This window comes from Phalacrocorax aristotelis, chromosome 3, assembly GCF_949628215.1.
Source record: "Phalacrocorax aristotelis chromosome 3, bGulAri2.1, whole genome shotgun sequence".
NCBI lineage: Eukaryota > Metazoa > Chordata > Aves > Suliformes > Phalacrocoracidae > Phalacrocorax > Phalacrocorax aristotelis.
The window spans coordinates 127835101-127857425 of record NC_134278.1 but is presented as its reverse complement, the minus strand read 5'-3'; the positions used below and the strand labels follow the sequence as shown (position 1 = coordinate 127857425).

At 51.5% G+C, this 22325-nt stretch overlaps 2 protein-coding genes and 2 long non-coding RNA genes across 10 annotated transcripts in view; 3 read left to right on the top strand and 1 right to left on the bottom strand.

The window, feature by feature from the left end:
• Positions 1-544: 544 nt before the first annotated feature.
• On the bottom strand, positions 545-9719 carry DLL1 (delta like canonical Notch ligand 1). Its single transcript, XM_075089556.1, has 11 exons — positions 8744-9719; positions 8216-8527; positions 7716-7776; positions 7170-7427; positions 4637-4697; positions 4026-4156; positions 3720-3889; positions 3365-3581; positions 1866-2658; positions 1634-1748; positions 545-1249 (listed from the first exon to the last, which is right to left on the bottom strand). Exons 1-11 carry the CDS (start codon positions 8801-8803, stop codon positions 1244-1246), a joined length of 2184 nt encoding a protein of 727 aa, XP_074945657.1. The 5' UTR covers positions 8804-9719; the 3' UTR covers positions 545-1243.
• On the top strand, positions 5334-7903 carry LOC142055525 (uncharacterized). The gene is made up of 3 exons (XR_012659966.1): positions 5334-5388; positions 7232-7329; positions 7712-7903. It is a non-coding gene; the product is annotated as an uncharacterized LOC142055525 (long non-coding RNA).
• Positions 9720-9787: 68 nt separating the features above from the next.
• On the top strand, positions 9788-10624 carry LOC142055526 (uncharacterized). The gene is made up of 2 exons (XR_012659967.1): positions 9788-9866; positions 9962-10624. It is a non-coding gene; the product is annotated as an uncharacterized LOC142055526 (long non-coding RNA).
• Positions 10625-16098: 5474 nt separating this feature from the next.
• Positions 16099-22325, top strand: part of FAM120B (family with sequence similarity 120 member B) — a 55881-nt gene continuing 49654 nt past the window's right edge. For 2 of the 7 annotated variants that reach the window (XM_075089550.1, XM_075089549.1), the window contains exons 1-2: positions 16099-16195; positions 19546-20591. In XM_075089550.1, coding sequence (XP_074945651.1) covers positions 16153-16195; positions 19546-20591 — 1089 coding nt within the window. In that variant the 5' untranslated portion in view covers positions 16099-16152. The other 5 variants (XM_075089553.1, XM_075089554.1, XM_075089552.1 and 2 more) reach the window with 5 other exon arrangements.

Sequence of the window (22325 nt, the reverse complement as noted above, 5' to 3'; positions counted from 1 at the left end):
GCCACCGGTCAGCTCAGCATCACCCTTTCCTGAAGAGGGAAGTGCCACCCCCTGGCAGGTGTGACTAGGGGAGCTCCCATCCCATGGGTGCACACCAAGGACCTGAGCTGGGGGCTCTTGCTGGCATGCCCTGGGTGCCCCAAACTCGCCTGGACTCCAGGCAAGCGTTTGAGGTTACGAGAAATGAAGAGCTGAGTCATGACGGGCCCCACATCTGGATTGCGACGGAGTGCACTCGCACCGCTCTCCTCAGGAAGGGATGCCGTATGTGTTTATATATACACGGCCCAACACGACCGAGCAAACATTACTCAAGGTTTTGACATTCGCCTTTGGGGTAAGGGTGAGGCCAACCGTGGGGTCAGCAGTTCAGGAGATTAGGAGGGGAAAGAGGGGGTTCTACACAGAACAAGTTGTTCCCCAGTCTTTGTGATAGGTCTCGGTCCTACCCCATCTACCCATGAGTCCACAGAAGCCTGTCAGATGCCTGGTTACAAGGTTCAGTCAGTTCATCATCGGTTATGGAATAAACATAGCGCTCCGGTTATCATTAATAATATTTATTTTGGAAAAATATTTTAAAAATGAATTTCTTTATTAACAAAACGGTAAAAAAAACTCAAATAACTTTTGCACAATATTCCATAAATACATTTATATACAAAAAAATATAGTCACATAGACCCGAAGTGCCTTTGTACATATTTACCAAAAAATTTAAATTATAAAAAAATGAACATCACAAAATACTCAAGCTTTACAATTATCATGAAAATATTTTTACAGATTCAAAAAAATAACACACTTTTTCTCACCTAGTAAAAACACATTTTAGTATCAAAAAAGACAATAAAGGCAGTGTTTGTGTCTCTAATTCAAGAAAAGACTGGCTCATAAGAATCCAAAATATACACTTCAGGCAGTGCATGCTTCTTATGTAGTAATTAAGTCCATTCATTTAAATATATATAGAAAAGCAACTGACCATAGTGCAATGATAAAATTCATAAAAGGCAGTGCAACAGTAATCCTTGAACACAGACCCTTGCCTGGTGTCCATCTTGTTTCTTTATTTTGCAGTCACTTTGCTAACTTCAGTAGAGAACCAGCTCAAGCCTGAATTTAGTTTCTCAGCAGCAGTCAGTGAAGGAATCTATCTCCCATTCCTCTTTCAGCAGCATTCATCGGGGCACGTCTCCTCTGAAATTGTTCTGAACAACCACCTTGCCATATCGCCTCTGGTTTACACCTGGTGAGAGAAGACACGAGCAGAGATCAGGAGAGGTTACTGGAAAGGAAGAAGAGGGCTGTAAGGCTGCGGAGGGTCAGGACTCCGTCTTTACGCCGGGCAAGAATGGGCTGTGCATGAAGCACACTAAGGGGTAGGTCAGCAGACCACAACCACACTGTTATTGTACCCTTGTCTGCAGAAGTCATCGCACCCATACCATCCACAGCAGCGAGTCACTGAGCTCGTCCTTGCAACATCCACAGCACGACAAACTCGAGCTGGCTGGATTTCAACAGGTGCCAATCGCTGCGGAAAAGGGTTCAGCTGCCCTAATGTGTGTTAGATGAGGGTTGCACACTGAGCCTTCTCTCTGCTGTTCCAACTGCCGGGCAGTATACTAACCTCAGTTGCTATGATGCACTCGTCTTTCTCTTCTGATATGACATACACCGACTGGTACTTTGTGTCCTTTGAAGTGGAATATACTGAATCTGGTCGCTTTCTTTCAGAAGTATCACTATTGAAGACAAAAAGAGACAACACAGGTCAGATGGCTCTTGCTTAATGCTACCTATGAGACACACACACCCCCTTCAGAGTCAAGCTGCCCCCCACGCTCAGATGTGAGAGATACCTCTTCAGTTGTACTGCACTTTTCTCCTCTGCCTCCGAATCATACGTTTCACACTTGGCTTCACATTTGCTGTGCTCCTCTTTAACAGAGTCCTCGTTCTTGAGTTCATGCACCAAATTGTAATCCACTGATGGGTATCTGACTTTGTAGCCATTTTTATCAGAGTTATCGCTGTGAAAGTCTACTTTCTTATTCGTGTTTTTAATCTGAGTGGCACCAATGACACTTATGGAAATGTCCTTCTCACGCTGGCAGTTCGCCAGGTTGTTCATGGTCTCAGTCTCGCTCCTGCAAGCGTCAGGCTGGTGGTGCCCCTTCTGCACTCTGAGCCTGACGCAGACGACCACAGCAGCGCACCCCAGCAGCAGCATGAGGACCAGAATAATCCCGGCGCAGACGGCGATCCAGGGGAACTGGGCGTTCTGGCCTTCCGTGTACTTCTCGGTGAAGTCGACAATGACCGGTCCCTGAGGCGGCTCAGGGAGCAAAAACTGGCAGTTGAGCCCGCCGTACCCTCGGGCGCACTCACAGACGTAGCGGTTGTTTCTTTCGTGGCAGGTGGCCCCGTTGTGGCAGGGGTTGTGTTCGCATCTGCTCACTGGGGTGCTGCAGTTCTTCCCGTTGTATCCCGGGGGGCAGGTGCAGGAATAGTCATTGACGCCATCCTGGCAGGTCCCTCCGTTGACGCAGGGGAAGGAGGCGCAGTCATCCACGTTATCATCGCAGTGTCTCCCAGTGAAGCCAGCCTGGCACTGGCATATGTAGGAGTTCCCCAGATCGACGCACTGGGCTCCTGCAAGACATGAAGGGGGACAAGCGCTGAGTGGTGGGCAGCCAGACCCGACAGCCTCCCACCTGCTGCTCTCGGGGCGACCATCACAACCAGCAACTAAGGAAAGCTTTCTTTCTGAGAGGTTAGCTCAAGCTTTGCCAAGTCTGATTTACCATAAAACGTACAGGGTTTCTTTAAGGAAATATTTATTAATCGGATCTATGTTTCATTCTCCATCCTACTCCCTTTTTAATATTTCCCTCAGCTCGGACAACACAGCTAGTCCAGATCAGGTTAACACCACAATCTCATGCTAAAAAGTTTTGAGTGGCAGTGAATGAGGAGGAGTGCGGTAAAGAAAGTCTTAACTAGTTTAATCAAAACAGAAAGATTACTGTTACCAGATTACGAGTAATAATGTTTAGCATTTATATGGCATTTTGCATCCACAGACCTCAAAGAGTCTTTGCAAAACATTTGCAAGTATAAACCCCCACATTTTTATGCATGAATCTTCAGGCCAAGTTACCTAGCCACAGACACCCCTTGAGAAAATGCCATCTGCAGCAGTGGCCCAAACCACTCCATTACTTTTTAAGCACAGTTCCTCCACCAAGTCAACTATTGACATGGACCATGATGGATCAGTGGACCTCGTTATGAAAGAGAGGCCAAAGTAACTGGATGGTCTCCTTCTAGAAGGTCACCGTAGCGTGTTTGGCCTTACCGTTAGCACAAGGGCTGGAACTGCAGTAATCGATTTTCTTTTCACAGTTGAACCCAGAATAACCCAGCGGGCAGCGGCAGCTGTATCCCCCATCAGGGTTGTCGGTGCATCGCCCACCATTGAAGCATGGCCCATCAGCACAAGTCATTGCGCTCAGCTCACAGTTTTTACCATAGAAGCCTGGGGGGCAGGTACAGGAATAGCTGTTCTCGAGATCCTGGGGGAAAGAAATGAGAAATGGTTAAAATGTTTATGTGAAGTTGCTTTGAAATCCAAAAAGGGATTTTGAAAATCAGTAAAACTGACATTAACTCCTCCCTTGGGGTTTCAGATGGCACAAGCAACTCAAACTTACAGTGCAGCTTCCACCGTTCTTGCAAGGGTTGGCGTCGCATTCATTGATTTCAGTCTCACAGCTGGAGCCTGTGTACCCGGGTCGGCAAGAACAAGTGTAGCTCCCCTGACCAGTGTTGGTGCATGTGGCACCATTCTTGCAGGGCTTGTGGTGGGTGCAGTAGTTCAGGTCTGTAAAAGATTCATTTAAGAGGGCAGTCAAGATACTTGCAGCTTTGCAAGGCTAGCACAGTGTGGGTGAGGTGGAAATAGCCGCTTGCTTTCTGCACTTTCTGCACAGACCCTCAGGCGAGGACTGAGAACTCACCCTGGTTGCAGAAAAGGCCGCCCCAGCCTTCCTGGCAGTTGCACTGCCACGGCTGCTGGCAGGTACCATGAAGGCAACCTGGATATCGGATGCACTCATCACAATATCGCCCCTGCCAACCCACTCTGCATCTGAAAAACAAAAAACCAACAACAAAGTCTCATCAGATTTAGACTTCTCACGGTTGGAAACTCTATCGCAAACTCTGCAAACACACCGATGCCAGGGATCAAGTTTCCTAAAAGCCCTTAGTGATCCTTCATGTGAGAAAGTCACCAAGTCCAACCATAGCATCAGCTTTCATCGGTCCCAGCTATTTCTTCTACTTCCTTAGACGAAGCCATGGTTCCAGGTACTTAATTTGTTTACTCTAATAACAAACAGCTAAACCTTACACACAGCACTGTAAACTCATTAAGCTAATATTAATGGCACTGATGTTTGACTCGTAGATTAATACTTTGATCTGGCATCACCTGGATTTCTCAAATTTCCATCTAATATGAAGAAAGGCATTTAAACTGACCCTGCAAATGACCAATGGCTTACTTAACACGAAAGCATCAACCTTGAAGACAAAGAAGGCAACAGGAGCGGAGTGGAAAACTTACTTGCATTCCCCAGGTTTTTCGCAAAAGCCGTGTTGCTCATCGCATCCAGGCAAACAAATCGCTGCAAACAAACCAAGCAGGGAGAGACATCAGCAGCAGGGCCAAACGCCTCCCTTTTACAAGTCCGATCCCGGGAGCACCTTGCGGGTGGGGAGCAAGCCCCTTTTACTAGGTCGGCGCAGTTAAGCACAGCCGAGTTAATCTCTGGAGTCTGCAGGAGTATTGATCTCTCCCCGTAACTGGGCACTTTACTTATCGCCGGGGATGAGCATTCTTCTTAATACAGTTGCACACAGACAAAAGAGGGCTCACAATTGCTCCCTTCCCCACAGCCCCTCACCCCCCTTCCCTTCCCAGTGAGGGTCAGAAGTCCTTTTTTCCAATTCTATGCACACAGCTCCACCTCTTAATATCCCCCGAAAGTGTGTGTGCAGATAAGAGTGGACAGCTGGTGTGCAGGGTGCCAGTGCAAGACAGCTGCTCTATTGTCTATTCTCTCCCAGCAGCTGCCCCACTGCAACAATACCCCGGCCCCGGAGCCAATGGGGCCGGCGGCCGGCGGCCGGGCAGCCTATCCCTGCCCACAGCTAATCTATGGCACGCGCGTGATTTCGCTGCAAAAAAAACTTTTTTTTTTTTCTTATTCAAATAAATAAGTCTAAAGTTCTTCCTCCCTCCTTTCCCCCCCACCCCCACCCCCCGCCCCGCTCCAAAAAGGGGCGGGCGGCTGGGTGCAGCCGTGGTAAAAAGAGGTAAGCGGGCCAGCGGGAGGGTGGATGAGGGAAGGGAAAAAAGGGACTTCTGCTCATTACTTCGCCTGGTTATGGAACTCATTAAGCAGGCACTGCAAAGTTTTAATTCAACAAAGCCAGCCGGAGACAATGGCATGTCAGGGGAAGGGGGTGGGAGGGGGGGGGAGAGAAAAAGAAAGAAAGAATCGACACTGATAATCAGATCGCCTCCAAGTTGGAAAGAATGGAGCTGGGGGCAAGGCGACGGGAAGCAATCTGCAACTGGCAGCTCCGCTCGCTAACAGCAAAACATTCTTTTTGCACGCACACATAAACACATCTCCCCTGCCCAGTAGGTTTGCGTCGCTGTTATAAGCTGTTGGGTTTTTTTTTTCTGAGAGGGAAAGCAGAGCGAAGAGCGTATGTAACGAGACCGACAGCCTTCTACTTTGCTAGGGAAAGAGCAGCGGTGTACAGGCATCCAAAAGTGCTGACAGCCCCGAAAGAGCTCATTATCAAAACGCTTCCTTTTTCCCCACCCCTTGACACAACCAGGCTAGGCACTTTTGATCATGGGAAAGGTTGTAGTTCCTATTAAAAACACTACCAAGGGAAATGCGAGCCCCTCTGCCTGCTGCTTATTGTGCAACATTGTACCATGAACTGCTAAAGACATCCTAGCAGTCACTGTCACTGTGAATAATCGATCTGGGCCCGTTTGATAGCAGCTCAGCTGAGACCACAGCGTAGGTGGGCTTTAAGAAAAACAAAAACACAACAAGAAGAAAACCGAGAGGCTGCCTTACAGCCTGTAACTCTTTTCTCCCCGCCTGCCTGGCCCTTTGACGACTGGAGAGGAGCACTCGCCCAGCACGTCATCTGCCTGCGTACTTTAGATCCGTGTAGGCACACAAACAGAGAATGCCATCACACGCTGCAGCAGGAGCTCTGCGGGCATGTTTGGGTGTACACCGCTGCGTATCTGCAAAGGGCAGTAATCTTGTACAAAGCTGCAAGCGTCTGACATCCCTGACTGTCCTCTCTGCGACCTGCTTACCGGCCCAGCTTTTCCTGCTGTATCAACACACCGCATTCCTCAACAACTTCGAGCTCAGGTGTACCTTAAAACTCATGTCCCTCGGTACTTTATGAGTAGGAACGATCATGGCAATGGCACAGAAGAGATATGAGGAAGTTGTTGAATGTTCTTGCGGCTCCAGGTCCAACAGTCTCTGCCAGTGGCAGCTTATGAATACCCCAAATGAGAATTGTACAGTCTAGAGGCCACAGAGAATATCTTGGACCTCCCAATGATTTTCTCAATACCAGGTGCCAAGACATCAGACCATAACAAGCCTACTGATAGGCCTGCCACGTGGATGTTGCCAAAGCCTAGCTCCCTCTCCTGAGGCCATGTTCCCTGAGATTATGATGTTGATATACCATGGTTAAAGGGGTGGCTAGGTATAAAAAGTAGATCCTGATATATTTTAATAAATCCTCAAGCAACTGCTGAACATTTTGCTATCAGATTTGATGTCTACAGCAAATAAGCAAGGGTGTAACGTTGACACTGACATTTTATTAGCTTGAGAAAGGGCTGTCTGCGTTAACTTCCTGCGGCAATGCTGACGACGTCCCGTCCCCCGCCCCAGTAAAGCCTGTACACAGCACCAGACCTCCACCCACTGTAGCTTGGTTCCCCCTCTCCCGTGGGGCCTGATGTCAGAGAAACACCCCCCAAGAGCTCAGGGGACACCAGTGTGGCCAGCACCCAGGGAGACAAGGAGGTGGACACTCACGCTCGGTGCAGTACTGGCCTTTCCAGCCCGGGTTGCAGACTTTCTCGCCACGCTCTCCACAGGTGAAGTGACCAAAGGCATCATCCCGGGGGCGGCAGAAGACAGAGCAGCCTTCTCCGTAGTAGTGCTCGTCGCACACAAAGCGATAGGAGTACTTGAGGTCAGTGCGGCCACTGCTGTGCAGGTCCTGGGACCACTCTTCACCCACCGCCAAGTGCCTCTGGGTGGCCAGGCGGCTGATGAGGCGCTCGGGGTTTTCTGTGTGAAAGTGGAGAGGAGAGACGTGATTAGGGAGCCTGAAGCAGGCAGGGGCGTAGGAAGATGTTCAACTGGGGGCCTCTGGTGGGAGGGGAACTGCAGAGGCAGGACGATAGGTCTGCATGACAACAGGTTGGCCTTTCTTCCTGCGGCCTCCTGAAGAGGAGCAGGGATGGGATGGGATGGGGTGGGATGGGATGGGATGGGGGAATGTGCAGCACACTGCAGAGAGAGGGGCCACATGGGACAGGGATTATTCCGGGTAAGAGTCTGTTTTGGGACAGTTACCTGTGGTGAGGTCATCAGGAGAGTCCGTATGCAGTGCCTCAATGATGAGCGAGAAGGTGCCCTGGAGAAAGAAGGAGCAGAGACAACCCATCATGAGAGCAGGCAGGGCCAGGGGGCAGCACCCCCAGCCCCCCAGGAGTTATCAGGGTCCCCCCCAGACCTCCCTGGGGGGATGGGTAACCCCTTGGAAAGGCACTTGCCCAGCTGGGCTGGCCTGGGTGTGTGGGATGGGATGGGACGGGACGGGATGGGATGGGATGGGATGGAACGGGATGGGATGGGACGGGACGGGATGGGACGGGACGGGATGGGATAGGATGGAACGGGATAGGATGGGATGGGATGGGATGGGATAGGAGGGAACGGGATAGGAGGGAACGGGATGGGACAGGACGGGATGGGATGGGACAGGATGGGATGGGATGGGACAGGTAGGGATGGGATGGGACGGGACGGGATGGGACGGGGGCCAGCCCCTCCCGCGCCGCCCCCCCACTTACGGGCCAGGTGAAGCCGAAGGGGAAGCGGATGGGGTTGCTGAAGGCGGGGTCGGCGCCGCCCGCGCCGTCGGGGACGCTGAAGGAGTTGGCGCCGAGGACGGGGGTGATGGCGCTGCCGTAGGTGCAGGGCGGCTCGGGGGAGACGCTGGCCTGGTAGTGCTTGAGGCAGACGCGGAAGAAGGTCTTGCAGTCGCACTGCTGCAGCCCCCCGCCGCCGGGGCCGCCCCCGCGGCAGCAGTTGCGGTTGCTGAGCAGCCCCTTCTTATTGACAAACTCCTGCAGCTTCAGCTCGAAGACCCCGGAGCAGCCGACCTGCGGGGCGGGGATAGCGGCCGTCAGCCCGCCGAGCCGCCCGCTCCCCCGGCCCGACCCCAGCCCCCGCCGGGCACCGGCGGCACCGGCACCCCCCTCCCCTCTTCTCCCGGCTGCCACAGGCGGCACCGGCCCTCGGCACCCCCGCGGGACCCCCCCCCCCCCGGTGCGGGGCCCACCGCAGGTATTTCGGCCCCCCACGCCGCGGGCACTTACCTGGCAGCGGCTCAGCAGCACCGAGAGGAGGGCGAGCGCCAGCAGGAACCGACCTCCCATTTTGGAGGGGCAGCTCTGGTGCCCTCGCTTTCCTCCCCCTTGCCTTCCCGTCAGAGGGGAAAGGGGAAAGTGTCTCTCGGGGAAAGGGAAAAAGACAGCGGCCAAAACCGCTCGCCCCAGCAGAGCTGGAAGAGTTAGTGTCACGGTCTCCTTCTTTCAGGAGTGTCCCTGACTTTTTTTTTTTCCCCCCTCTGTCGGTACCTCTAGGTGTAGCCTGTCGGCGACTGACAGCTCTTTCGGATGGCAAAAGAAAAAGAAAGGGAGGGAGGGGGAAAAAATGGTTAAGATTAATCTGCTAAACTCTTTTTCTTTCCCAATCCACGGTGCTCCTCCTTTTCTCCAGGAAGAAAAAAATAAAAATTAAAAAAAAAATTTTTAAAAAGCAACTTAATTCCCAACGGAGGCAGAGAAAAGGCTTCCCAAGGAAGATTAAGAACCGGCGATCTGGAAATCCCTGCAGAGGCAGCGGCGGACGCGGCGATAATTCCCGGTGCGGTGAGATGCGGGAGCGGCCCTGCGCGGCTCTGCGCGGCTCTGCGCGGCTGCGCTCGCCCTGCGCACGTCGGGGCGGGCGGGTGTCAAACGGCAGCGGCGGCGGGCAGGTCACGTCGGAGCCTTGATCCCCTTTTTTTTTTTTTTCCTTTTTCTTTATTTTTTTTTTTTTTCAGAAGAAGCGAAGCTCTCTTTCCTTGTTGCGGGCTTACTTTTGTTTTCAGAGGAATCCCAGCCAACAAAAATAAGCTCGTGTCTCAATAGCGGCGCACTGAGCGTGTCCGGGTGTGCTGCTACGGGGGCGGGGGGTGCCTGCTCTGCCCTGCCCTGCCCTGCTCTGCCCTGCTCGGCCCTGCTCTGCCCTGCACCGCGCCGCGGCTCGGCTGGGCTCGGCGGCTCTCTCCGAGGGTGAAGCGCTAAGGATCTGCCTCTCCTTGGGCGCCTGCCTCCCTTATATCCCGCCGGCCGCCTGCATGCCTAATGATATGCAAATGAGCAGCCCCCCAATCTGGCTAGAGCTGTCACAAAGGAGCCACTTTTCCAAACCCTCCTCTCAATGGATCGCCAAATGGTCAGTGAGCTGTAAAATGTGCAACCCTCCTCCCCCTCCCCTCCGCGCTCACAAAACGTGCTCATTTACATTCCTGCAAATTTGGTAACCGCAAGAATCCCCCTTCTGCTCCGGGGAGAGGGTAACACCCCCTCCGCACCGGAGAGAGGCAAAGCAACACGCTCCGGCGAGAAAACAACCCCGGGGACGGCGGGCTGTAATTACCTCTGGCAACGTGCAAAGCGACCGCCGTGCCCCCAAAAAAATGACTCGGTGCTCCCGACCGCTTCCGAGGGGCACCGTCGGCTTTAAAGGGACGAGGGAGGTGGGAGCCAGCGCGCCGCAACGAGGGGAATCTGATCCCTGGAAATTCACACCGCGTTTCCCCTGGCACTAAGCGGGATAATTGGGGAGGGGTAGCGGGGGGCAATGAATTTGCGCGACCCGAGCCGGGGCTGGCTCTTCCCTTGGCTCGTCCCGTCGGCGGAGGGAGAGGGGGTCCCCGGGGGGTCCCGGCGGCGGCGGAGGGCGCGGGCGGGTGGTTCGCGGAGGGGACCCACGGAGGGCACCCGTGTGGGGGGACCCGTGAAGGGGACCCGCCTGCGGGGCTCCGCGGGTCCCGTCCGCGCCACCACCGCTGCCGGAGAGAGCCACCCGCTCCGCCCGGGTCCCGCACCCCTCTATGATTATTATCATCATCACCGGCAACCTCTCTCTCTCTCTCTCTCTCTCTTTTTTTTTTTTCCTCCTTCAGCTTAGTAAAAAGTGAGTTTGGTGTGTGTCGTTCGCGTGGCTGTCATTAAGGCCGTTTGTTATTGTGTGAGGGCTGAATCAGTTAGCTCTTTGTGCTCTCAGCTGTATGGTAATGTAGACAGCACCTGCTCCCTGCACAATGCGAGGGAGAGAAAGAGCTCCCCTCGGCGCACGCTACTGCCTCTACAACAATGTCCGCACATTTTTTAAAGAAATCCCTTCCAGCGCTTCCCCCTCCATAAGAAAAAAAAAAAAAATTTAAAAAAAACCCAACCCAAAAACCCCAACTTTACACCAACCGTCACCTTATTAATTTTTTACATATCCATCAGACACTAGAACTTTTGTTTTGATCTTAAAAACATGGGAAGGAGCTGACTGGTGCCAGAGATGATTGCCATTTGAGCGGTTTCTTAATGATGGGTGAAGCGGGGGATAAAAGTTGGAGGGCGACTCTGGCATGTCACTCGAAGCCGGGTTTTCCACTTTGTCCGGACCCTCTGTTTAAACACCTTGGGTAGGCGCAGGCGGATTCATTAGGATGCAAGGTGTAACTGTCTCTGTAAATGTCATTTTAATTGTAACAGATCATTTCAGCACAGATTAAGCTTGTGTGCGAAAGGAGAGGATTTGGCTACAATAACCTCACTGTAGGTATGCCGTGCTAAAAGCCTTATTACGGCGACTTTATTGGGTTGAAACGTGCATTTGCATGGCAAAATGTGACTTTCATTGAAGCAGATGTCTTGATCACAAATTATCTTACAATGCGCTAGGCGAAAAAAAAAATTCTTAAAGACTTCTTAAAGTAAAAGCACTGGGTAATACCAATTAAAAGAAAATCACTAATGAGTTCGCTCAGCCCAGCTCTTCTTGACTGTTCCAGGACCGTAGCTGCCCGCGTTCATTTACTGGGGGTTTGTGGCACCTACCCCAGACCCAGGCAGGTACCCTCGGTACTTAACCAACCCTCCAGACTTCTGCAACGCTTCGCCGGCTCAACGTGTGGGTCCTTTACATCTAATTTTGGTCGAAAGAGCCATCTACCCCCAGGCGCTCTTCTTCTCCCCTCTCCCCTCCCCTCGACGCTTAAGCGAAAGCTTAAATGTACAGGAATGTTTGGGATTGGGGTTTTTTGGTGGTGGTGGTTTTTGTTTTTGTTTTCTTTAACACGGGCGTTATACCTGGGTAGAGAGGGAGGGGGGCCCGGAGGGGAGCGGCTCCCCGGGGGACGGCCCACCCCCCATCCCGCCGGGCCCGGTCTCTGCAGGGGGAGCGGGGATGGGGGGGGGGGGGACGGACCCCGCAGCAACGCCGCATCGATCTGTACATTACTTTTGCCACCTAGCGTCAACATCTTTTTTTCAAGCGGCTTTGCCGCTGCTTCGCAAACTTTGCTGCGGCGTTAGCCCCGGGAAAGGGGGGGGGGGGGGGGCAAAAGAAAATAATTTCGCATCGGGTTTACTAAGCGAATGGGGCGGCGCGGGGGGGGATATAACTGTCTTGAAATTTGGGGGTAGCTTGTCGGTGGAGGCGAGAAATGATATATCACGGCGGATCTTTTAATCTACGGGAGATAGAAAGTTGGTGCATTAGCATCCCCTTGCTTAAAAAACTGGAAATAAAAAGTTACACGCGCGAGGGCTTTAACCTAGCGATAGGGGAAAAAAAAAAAAAAAAGGACCCGAAAAAAAACTTGCCCCCAAATCCTTAACAACCCCCCTTCGGTACCGGGTATTTGTTAAATTGACATGGCACAGATTTCTCGATTACCGCTGCTGAGCGTGACTGAAAGGCGCCGTGAGAGCCGGCAGGATCCTGCCCACGGCGCTCATTCTTCTCCGGCTTAATTTATGCCACGCGATTCTGTATTGGGGAAATCAAGCAGAAAGCTCCTTTTTCTGCTTTTTTTCCCCCCTCTCCCTCTCTCTTTCAGATGCTGGGCTAACGGGGAGACTGTTTAACTTAAGTGTTTCTATAGGAGGCTGTTGTAGTTTAACTCCTGCCCACCAGTAGCTGAGGCGAACAAAGGAGGGACTCGAGGTCTAACTATTCATCCATTCTCTGCACTTTAATTTTCATTGATTTCGAAGACAAGGGGAGCCCTTAGGGATTCTCGCTGAAGGGGGATGACACGCCTTTAGACGCGATCAGCCCCCCAGCCAGCCATCTGCTCCCAACCAAATGGCGCTTTTTCGCTCCCAACCGCGTGTCTCCGCACCGCGATCGCCCGCCGCCCCCCGCGCCGCCCCCCGCGCCGCCCCCGCGGTTTCAACCGCACCCGGGCACCGCCGTCGGCCCCCGCCCGGGGGACGCCCGCTCCGTCCCGTCCCGTCCCGCCGGGGTGGGTGAGCCAGGGCCGGTGGTTGAACCCCCCCACCCACCCGCATGCCGGGGGCGGCCGGTGCCCGGTGACCCCGCACGGCCGGGACGCGGCGGGCCCGGCCCCGCCTCGCTGGGGCTGGTGGGGTATTGTGCTCCCCCCCCCCGCCCCTAATTGATACCCTTCCCGCACAACTCTTCCCCCCCCCCCCGCTCCTGCCCCGGCGAGGAGGATTTACGGTCCCGCCGCGCCGGGAGTCCCCCGCCAGTCCCGGCTTTTCTTTCTAAGCGAGGCAGATTATGGGAAAAGTCACTTCGGGGTGGGGGGGGTGTGGGGGGGGGCGGTGTGGGGGGGGTCCGTTTGTTCATTAGGACGAGCCGCTGCCATCGCTGGCGCGCAACCCTGGTTTTTCCCGGGACGGAGGGCTCCGGGCATATGGCGAACGGTGCGTCGGCGGAGGGACGTGTACGTGTGGAGCTATGTGTAGCCGAGTGTGCATAATATTTTAATTAGGTCTATAGTCCCTACGGAGGTATGTGTGCGCGGCTGCCCCGCCGCCCCAGCCCTCCCCGCACGCCCCCCTCACCTGTCCCCCCGGGCCGGGAGCGGAGGGGACGGGAGGGCAGGCGGGGCCGGGGCTCCGGGTCCCCCGGTCTCGGCGGCATGAGCGGGGTGCTGGCGCTGCCCGGAGCCCCGGCGCCCCGGCCCGACCCGAGGTGAGCGCGGAGGTGGCGCGGGGGCGGAGGGGCGCTCCGCAGCCCTTGCCGTGTGCGGGGAGGGGGGGGGGGATTAAGGAGTTTAGCGTGTAGGTTAGCCCAAAGTTGCAAAGGCATGTGCTGATTAGAATAAGAAAGGGCAGTCGCGTGGCTCAGCTGGCACACAGCGAGGCCAGATGATAGATAAGCAGCTCTGGGCCTTCCCCCCCCACCCCCCAGCCCCCTTTTTCAAATCGCAAATCATCTGCTCCGGCCCTATCCTCGCCTCTCATTTTCATGACAATGCTTGTGTGTTTACCTGCGATCCTGGGACCGACGGGGCATTCCTTTGTCTCCCGAGGAGATTACCGCAGCCAGCTGCTCTCCAACCCTTCCCTGGGCAAATCCCGAAGTGGCCCCTATATGTGTTTTACTGATCGCACACGAGGAGAAAGCGACCCCCCCAACCCCCGCTCCCCTGCGCTGCTTGTTTGTTTGGGTTTGCTCCCTGGCTCGCTTCCGACGGGATTTTGCTCGTGGGAAACTACGAGGGATAAAATTGGTCACTCGTGTGGCTGAGCTGTCGTTGCTCCCAAAGCGGGAAGGGTGAAGGGCTGCGTGCCCCCGCCCGCCCCGGGGGAGGGGGGCAGAGCCGCGGGGCCTCCCGGGGACGAGGGGACACCGGGGGAAGGAGGCTTCCCCAGCCTCGTTCTCCCCTGGGCCCTCGGCCACCCCCGGTCCGGGACAGCACCTTCCCCCGCAACTCCCTGTGGGTGTCCCCCGTGGGGACCCCGGGCCGCCCCCGCTCTCAGCTCCGGGACACGGCGATCCGAGCGCACGCACCGCCCGTGCCCCGCTGGGGAGCAGCTCGGCCTTGCGTGTGGAGATGCAGCCTCTCTTCCCCCCTTCAGCTCCGAGGACGCTCAGCATCTTCGCCACGCTAGAAACCACGGATCGTGTTTGTACTAGATGACCTTCCGAGGTCCCTGCCGTCCCGAAATATCCTGCGATCCTGAGGTTTACCCTGTGCCCCAGCACCCCATCGGCCAAGCCCAGCCTAAACCCTGCAGCGTTGAGGCCTGGCTTGTCTTGGTGGGGTGCCCCAGAGCAGGGAGGGGGAGCGATCGGGCTCAGATCATGTACGTGGGATAAAAAACCTGATGGCACTTCTCAGAAAAATATTTTGCATTCCTGCTATCAGATTTCACGGGACAGATGGAAATATTCCCTTCTGTTACCACCTTCAGTAGCAATATCCGCTGCATTCACCAGTTCTCATAGGGAAACCCACTCTTCTCTTTTCCCTGGTTTTATTAATCATCATCTTAAGCCAGAACTGTAAATAGCTGCAAACTGCCGCTCCAGACAGTAGCTGCACAGGCCGCTCTTCGCCTACGACAGCCAGCACGACATGCCGCCAGCTCGCACCCCATGTCACGCGCGAAGGGTTTTTCTGTTCCCCCGTGGCCCGCAGCCCCCGATGTGCGGCGTGCGCGTCTTGTGCCCTGTGCGCAGGCTGCAGCGCCAAACCTGCTGCTAATAAACTTTTTGGGGGAAGTACGTTTCCAGGGCTTTCCGAGCTACTTCCAACTTGCGTCGTTTTTACTTCTTTCCACCTCCATGCGCGGGGAAGGTGTGGGGGGTGGAGGGAGAAGAAGGGGGCAGAAACTCCCCTGCAGAAGGTGATTATGAGAAAAAGGATGGGTATGGTTGGGGCGGGCCCGAGCTTTTGGAAACGCTCTCCCCTTTTCTGAGAGCATCTGCCCGGAGACGAACAGATGTGGGCACCTGCGGTGACAGGCCACATATGCTCCATCCTATTCACAGGCATTCAGGCACGGCTACAATGGTGAGGCTTTGTGCGCGCGGAGTCACCAAATATATTAATCTGCGCTCCCCAGAGCACCGCTCTGTTTAATTTTTCACCGGCAATAACATCTGATCTAATCCTCCCACCGGCTCCCCCCCTTCTCCCACGACAAGATGTGGAGTTATTCAGGTCCCCGCCTGTTGCCGGCGGGGTGGGAGCGGGCGCGGCTCCCGCCAAGCCCGCGGCCAGGCCCTGGGCGCTCCGGGGAGAGGGGGATCCCCGCCGCCCCCCGCCCATGGGAGCGACCCCGGCCCCCGCTTTGTTCCCCCGAGGCCCGTCCGCGCAGCCAAGGGGCGACATAAACCTCCCACGTACGACTCGGGGGAGGTGGGGGGGATTAAGCCATTTCTGTGCGGGACGCTTTCATCTCGCCACGTCCCGTGTCCGTCCCCCCTCAGCCCCCGCCCCGGGTGGGTTTGTTTGGGGGCACAATGGCCCCTCCGGCCCCATTGTGGCCGTACAAAGCCGAGGGACACCAGGCCGCGGGCGGGGACAGCCGCGGGCCGACCCAGCCCGACCCCCCACCCCCCCGCCGCTGTCATGCGAAGGGCGCCGCCGCAGCCGGCTGTGCCCGGCGGGGCGGGGGGGCGGGGGGGGAGCGGGCAGGGACGGCGACAGGGACGGTGGCAGCCACCGCCCCGTCCCCTCAGGCCCGGCGGCGGGCGCATGCGCAGCCCCGCCCCCGCGGGAAGCGGAAGCGCAGGCTCGGGTCAGTGCCGGGAGAGCCGTTAGGAGGGGGCGGGTGGCCGTTGAGGGGCCGCGCCGCGCGGGGGCGGGAGCGGGGAGCTTGTCGGAGGATGAGCAGGGCGAGCGGAGCCCCGGCTGTGGCTCGCGGCGGGGCCCGGAGCGCCGCACGGCCTCCCGGGGAGAGCTCGGCCCTCGCACCTCGCCCGGTGCGGGCCTCGGCCCTCACCTCAGCGGCGGGTCGGTACCGCCGGGCCTCCAGCCGCTCCCGCGCCTCTGGGGCAGGCTCCGGCCCTCCGAGGCAGCGTGGGGCAGCGGGCCCGTCCGTGCGCTGCTGCTGCCCGTCAGACGTGGAGGACTTTGCTGCTCGTCCCTGGCGCTGTGGGCCTGGGCTAGAGGGCTCTTGCGAGGGCTGGAGCGGTTACCGTGAGCGTTCCTGCTAACGACCGTTTGCAGTGCTCCACGTTACTATGGGCATCATCAGATTTGTGTGGTGGTAGTTGCTTGCTGACAAGATGAAGTTTAGTGGTATCATCAGCTGACGTAGGGGTCACCTCTCTGAATTTTTGTGCCTGTATAAAATGGGCGGGGGCGGGCCCGTTTTTGAGTATTTCAGTTTGTGGAGAAAACTTCTTTTCCCCCGCCTCTGCAGATTCGTGTGCTTGACAGTAGCGCAGCTGAGATCCTGTGGTAACTAGAGAGCTCCGTTTCACACAAGTATCCTTAGAAATCAGCGACCAGCCTTAAACTGTTCATCTGTTGCACAGAATGAGCGTGTTTCCCACTCTTGGGAAACTTAACATTACAGCATAAAACATTTTAGGCCTGATCCTGCCAATTTTATTGAGGTGCCTCTGGTGAAAGTACTTTTCAAGTCAGTAGACTTTACTTGCGCTCTTTTCTGTTACTGTAATGGATTAGAGAGTCATTTCCTTAACATGACTTTTACTTTTTAGTAGTGAAACAAGATGGTTGGCAGAATATAAACTTTTTTATTTATTTTGCTTTCAGTGGATGTGTTTTGACAGTAATATTAAAATGCTAGTTGTGGCCAAGGCACTTGCTTATGTGTTTGGGTGTGAACTTGCTATTTATTGAGCTAAACTAGTACTGGCAATGGAAATTTTTCTGATAATCTCTGTATCGTAGACTTACATAAATTGTTAGGCAAGAGGAGTGCTTCAAATACAGCCGTGAGGAGGTAGGAAAACGTTTCTTTCCATTTAGTACAGTACAGTGTAGCCAGTAAGATGTTTATCACACTTCTTGCTCTGGGTATGTAGCCACTATGGACAGAATCTGTACTGAATTGTTACTAAAACTTGCCTGGACACAGCGCATTTTTGCAGAAGTAAGACCTGCTGTGGAGTACTGGTACTGCGTCTGTGTAGTCACCTCAGCTCGTTTAGTCTGACCGCACATGTTAGTGATTGAAAGATGAAGACCTTCACACCCATTGCTAGGTCTCCATGGCAAGTAATAAAAATCAATAACCTACCAGTGCTCAAACTGTTTGGAATCAGAGGTTCAGCTTTCCTGGAAAAGCAAATGGCTGGATCTTAGGGGCACCCAGGTAATGCTGGTAGCAGCATCACAGAGAGAGCAGTGCCCTACCTTGTATCCATGTGTAGCAGTGAAGCAAATTCATACATAGTTATTTCTGATTTTATAACAGTGAGCTCTACTGTACGCTCTCAGGTTTATTTCATATGTAGTTCATTATATAAGGAAGAAATTTTTTACAATGAGAGTGGTGAGACATGGGAACAGGTTGCCCAGAGGCTGTAGATGCCCCATCCCTGGAAACGCCCAAGGCCAGGCTGGACGGGGCTCTGGGCAACCTGATCTAGTTGAAGCTGTCCCTGCTCACAGCAGGGGGCTTGGACTAGGTGGCCTCTAAAGGTGCCTTCCAACATAAACCACTCTATGATTAAAGAGGATGGTATTAAAAATCTGTATCTGGAGGGTATTAGATATTTAAACTCAGGAGGACTCAGGAATACCTTTAAAAGCTGTCAATTCACAATACTTTTGTAAATTCAACTTCCTTTTTTTTCTTTTTGTATACCATAAGTGTGTATGTTGCAATGTAACACCCCTGAGACAGTTTGTAATCAAAATGTCAGAAATCAGCAGTATGAAAAAGAAGAAAAATTGTAACTCTCTTAATGAAAACATAGTTAATTTCTTCACTGTTTAACTGAGAAGGGATTTGACTTTTGGGTAAAATCAAAATAAAACCAGGTTATCTGAGAATAAAGAAGGAAGCACAGCTTGGTGGAGTTTGTTACCTCCATTTTTCATTGGAAGGTCCTTTAAAATAAAATGGTGCTGTAAATAAAATTGATGCTGTAGTAGAGGGAAGAGCTGTGCCAAACTTCTTTGTGCTGAGATTTCTAGAAACAAGAATGGAGGTCAGCAATGGTTTCAATTTTATCCTGCAACTCTTTCTCTCCATGGAACATGTAAATTGGTTCATTTGGCGTGCTGTTAAGTTCTGCCACAGAATTCAGAGACTCTTCTTCAATCCTTTGGTATTTCCTAAACTGAAATTAGGTTTATTACATTTTTAATGTCTACCTAATGTTTGCATGTGTGTTTATTTTAAAATAGATTGGTTCGAAATTGCTGTGCATGTTAGAAATCCCATTTAATACATTAACTTCACTATTAATGATAGTCAGATATATACATTCACAAAATATAGGTAATCCTCTAATTCTTTAAACAGGTCTTGAAAATTATGTTTTCAAATGACAGGATGGTAAAATGGATTGAATTTCTGATTCAAAGCAGAACTGATACTACCAAAACCGTTGCAGAAGTAGAGGCATTGCAGCTGGTGCCATATCCATGGACTGCCGCCTATAAACTCAGACAGTAACCGAGCCGTTTGCACAGTTGAGGTACAAGACATTACCAAAGTTATTCGGTATATTTTTCCACAGACTTAAAGACGTTCGTATACTTCTAGCGTGAAAATCAAGCCATTTATTCTTGTTGTACACTGTCAGCTAAGATGTTATAAAGCTTTTAATTATGTCTATATTTGTTTTTCTAGCAAGGCATACTTTTCTATGTTTTTTGCTATTTATCTGAAATTTCTGCAGTCATACTTATTAAAACCTTTTGATATTTACAGTTTTCACTGATAGAAAAAGCAGAAGTGAATGGGCACTTAACGTCCAGTTTGTTGATGGGAAGAAAACTGGTTCAAACTGTTTAAAGGCTGGGACAACACGACAAGCTATCATCAGCAAAAGCAGAAAAATAACAGTTCTGTTCCCAAGCTGCTCTTTTTTTTTTTATTTTAGACTTTCATTACGTTTCTCAGTATTGCATTTTATAATGTTGGTTTTATTTTTCTTCTTTCAGGCTGCTGTGAGTTTCAGAGATCAGCCATGGGCATTAAGGGTTTGCAGGCATTTGTGGCGAGAGTTTGCCCTGATGCATGCAGAACGGTAGATCTGAGAGAGATGGCAGAAAAACATCGCACTGATCATCCTGATTTCCCACCTGTTATTGTAGTAGATGCCATGAGCTGCATTAGATACTGGTACACACCAGAATCCTGGGTGTGCGGTGGCCAGTGGCGGGAGTACCTTGCCGTTTTAGAGGATTTTATTAAAGCTTTTTTGGCAGCTGGTATCAGGTTGGTGTTTTACTTTGATGGAGTGGTAGAAGAGAAAAAGAGAGATGAGTGGATCAAACGGAGGTTGCAGAATAACAAGGACATAGCCAGAATATTTCAGTTTATCAAGACTCACAGGAAACAACCAGGGAGGGGAATGTTCATTGTTCCATCAGCTTTGCCTACTTTTACACGTTTTGCCCTGAAGTCACTTGGTCAGAAAACTGTATGCACTTTGCAAGAGGCAGACTTTGAGGTGGCTGCATATGGTTTGCAGCATAACTGCATAGGAATTCTCGGGCAAGATAGCGACTACCTCATCTATAATACATGCCCCTACTTTTCCATTGAGAAGCTCTGTTTGGACAGACTGGTCACTGTTATGTACTCTCGAGAAGATCTTTGCCGTGCGTTGGGTCTTAGTTTGACGCATCTCCCTCTTTTTGCTTGCTTGCTTGGCAACGATGTCATTCCAGAAAGCTTGTTGGAAGGCTTTTGGCATAAATGCTTAGTCACCAGTCCCCACAAGAATAACAGCTACAACCGAAGAACAAACATACTTTTAGCTGTAGCAAATTACATCTCAAAAATTCCGTGCTCGTACAGCAGCCTGAAACACTTAGAAGAGATGCTACCTTTGGGATCAGACAAGACATTGCTTTACAGAGGAGTGGAGTCCTATCTTTTGCCCGGGCAGCAGTCTCCATGGTTTCCTCCCAGTGCAACAAATTGCCAAACGTTCTCCCCTCAACAACAAACACCCGTGTGTCAAGATAAGGAAATCTTTCAGGTACCTTCTTTTTTAAAGCTTAGTGGTCACTTTATTGCTACAACAATTACTCATTGGAACTTGGTAGTGAGTACACGGAACCTACTGATGGAAATTTGCTTGAGCAAAATCTTTTGTCTGTTAAGTACAGCCACGGTTAGGACTACTGCATGCATCACAAGGAGGGCAGATGCAGCACATTTAATTAAAACTGGTTCCCTCATTTTGAAGTGTCAGGCCAAATAATGGGGAGCAGCTCCTGTATAGGCATATACCTGGGCGTAGAGATGTGCTTCCCATGTATTGCACGATGTAATGGCTTGCTTTTTCCTTTGAGAACCAAAGGGCAGCTACAGCTGCTTAGTGGTCTGCTTGGCGCTGCCTGGCACATGCAGCCTTGGTAGCTACTGAGCTACCTTGCATTAGAGTTCATGCAACAGTAGTAAGTCTAGAGTACAACTCTGTAAATTCATGGCAATTAAGATAACATATTGATTTAATAATTAAAAAAAAATCTTTTTGAGGTAGCGTATTTTAGATGCTGTATCACCCATCTGTTACTCCCTGTTTTATTAGGTACCCATAGACTTCAAATAGAGAGTCCTTTTTTGTGTGTGTCTTACTTATCTTGAGCATTTTTTTTAAAACTATTTTTCTGTTGCCTCATATTACTCAAAAGTAATCCTATAACTTACTTTTTCCTTTTCTAAAAAGATTCTAAACATGTCAAAACTACATTGTAACCTATGCAATGTTAATTTCAGCTGAACTGCAGATATATTTGTGTGTTCTAATTAAGGATACATAGATACAATACATGTCACTTTTGACTGTAGTAGTTAAATAGAAGATGTTATTTGAAAAAATCAACAACCCTACATCCTAATAAAGTGTTGAAAAATATTGTTTATGCTTGAAGTGCAAGGAAAAATTAGCCCGAAAGTAATTATCTAGGTTGGATTACGGCCAGGACAATAGTGGTAATACCCTTGCTCCTTGAGAGAATGTACCATGTGGTCTTTATGACAAGTGGTCATTATTTCGTGGCTAGATCTTTCATTTGAAGGGTTGCAGTTCTCTAGCGTCATGCTGAGCTACTGCTGTAATAAAATAATAATGTTTAGAGACTCCATTGAATAATGCCTCACTGTTGCTGCTTAAATCCTCTGTTAAGCCAGTCCCGGGGCCAAGGAAATTACAGTTCAAGTTGTGGAAGTGTTAACTTGTCTTTTGTTTTTCTTACAGGTGTTTAAATATTTGTATGTGTAATGTGTGTGTTTTGCTTCATATTTGGAAGCCCGTATGTAGTTCTGCTTACCTTGCACATAAGCCGAACTGCATGTAAATGACATACATGGCTCAGTTCCAACCTTGAGGACATAGCCTCATGTTGCTGCTTCTCTCAGGAAAGAAGAGCATCACTTTCTAGCTGACTGTTGGTGTAAAACAGAAATAGTTTTCAAGATACAGCATTGAATACGGCAATACTTTTGAAATCAGCTTGTATTTTTTTCAGTACATAAGGATGTATAGATTATTGGCAAATTGCATGAAACTAGTATTCTCAAATTGTCTCATATCTGTGACAGTGGTTTGCATTATAGTTCAGTGCTTCATTCAAATCATGCTTAAAAATACTTAACTCTGTTTTTGTTTTATACAAAAATAGATTTGGGGGATTGCATTGTTTATGTATATTAGGAATAATGAAGTATTTCTTCCAGGGCAACCATTAATTTATTGCTATAAGAAAAT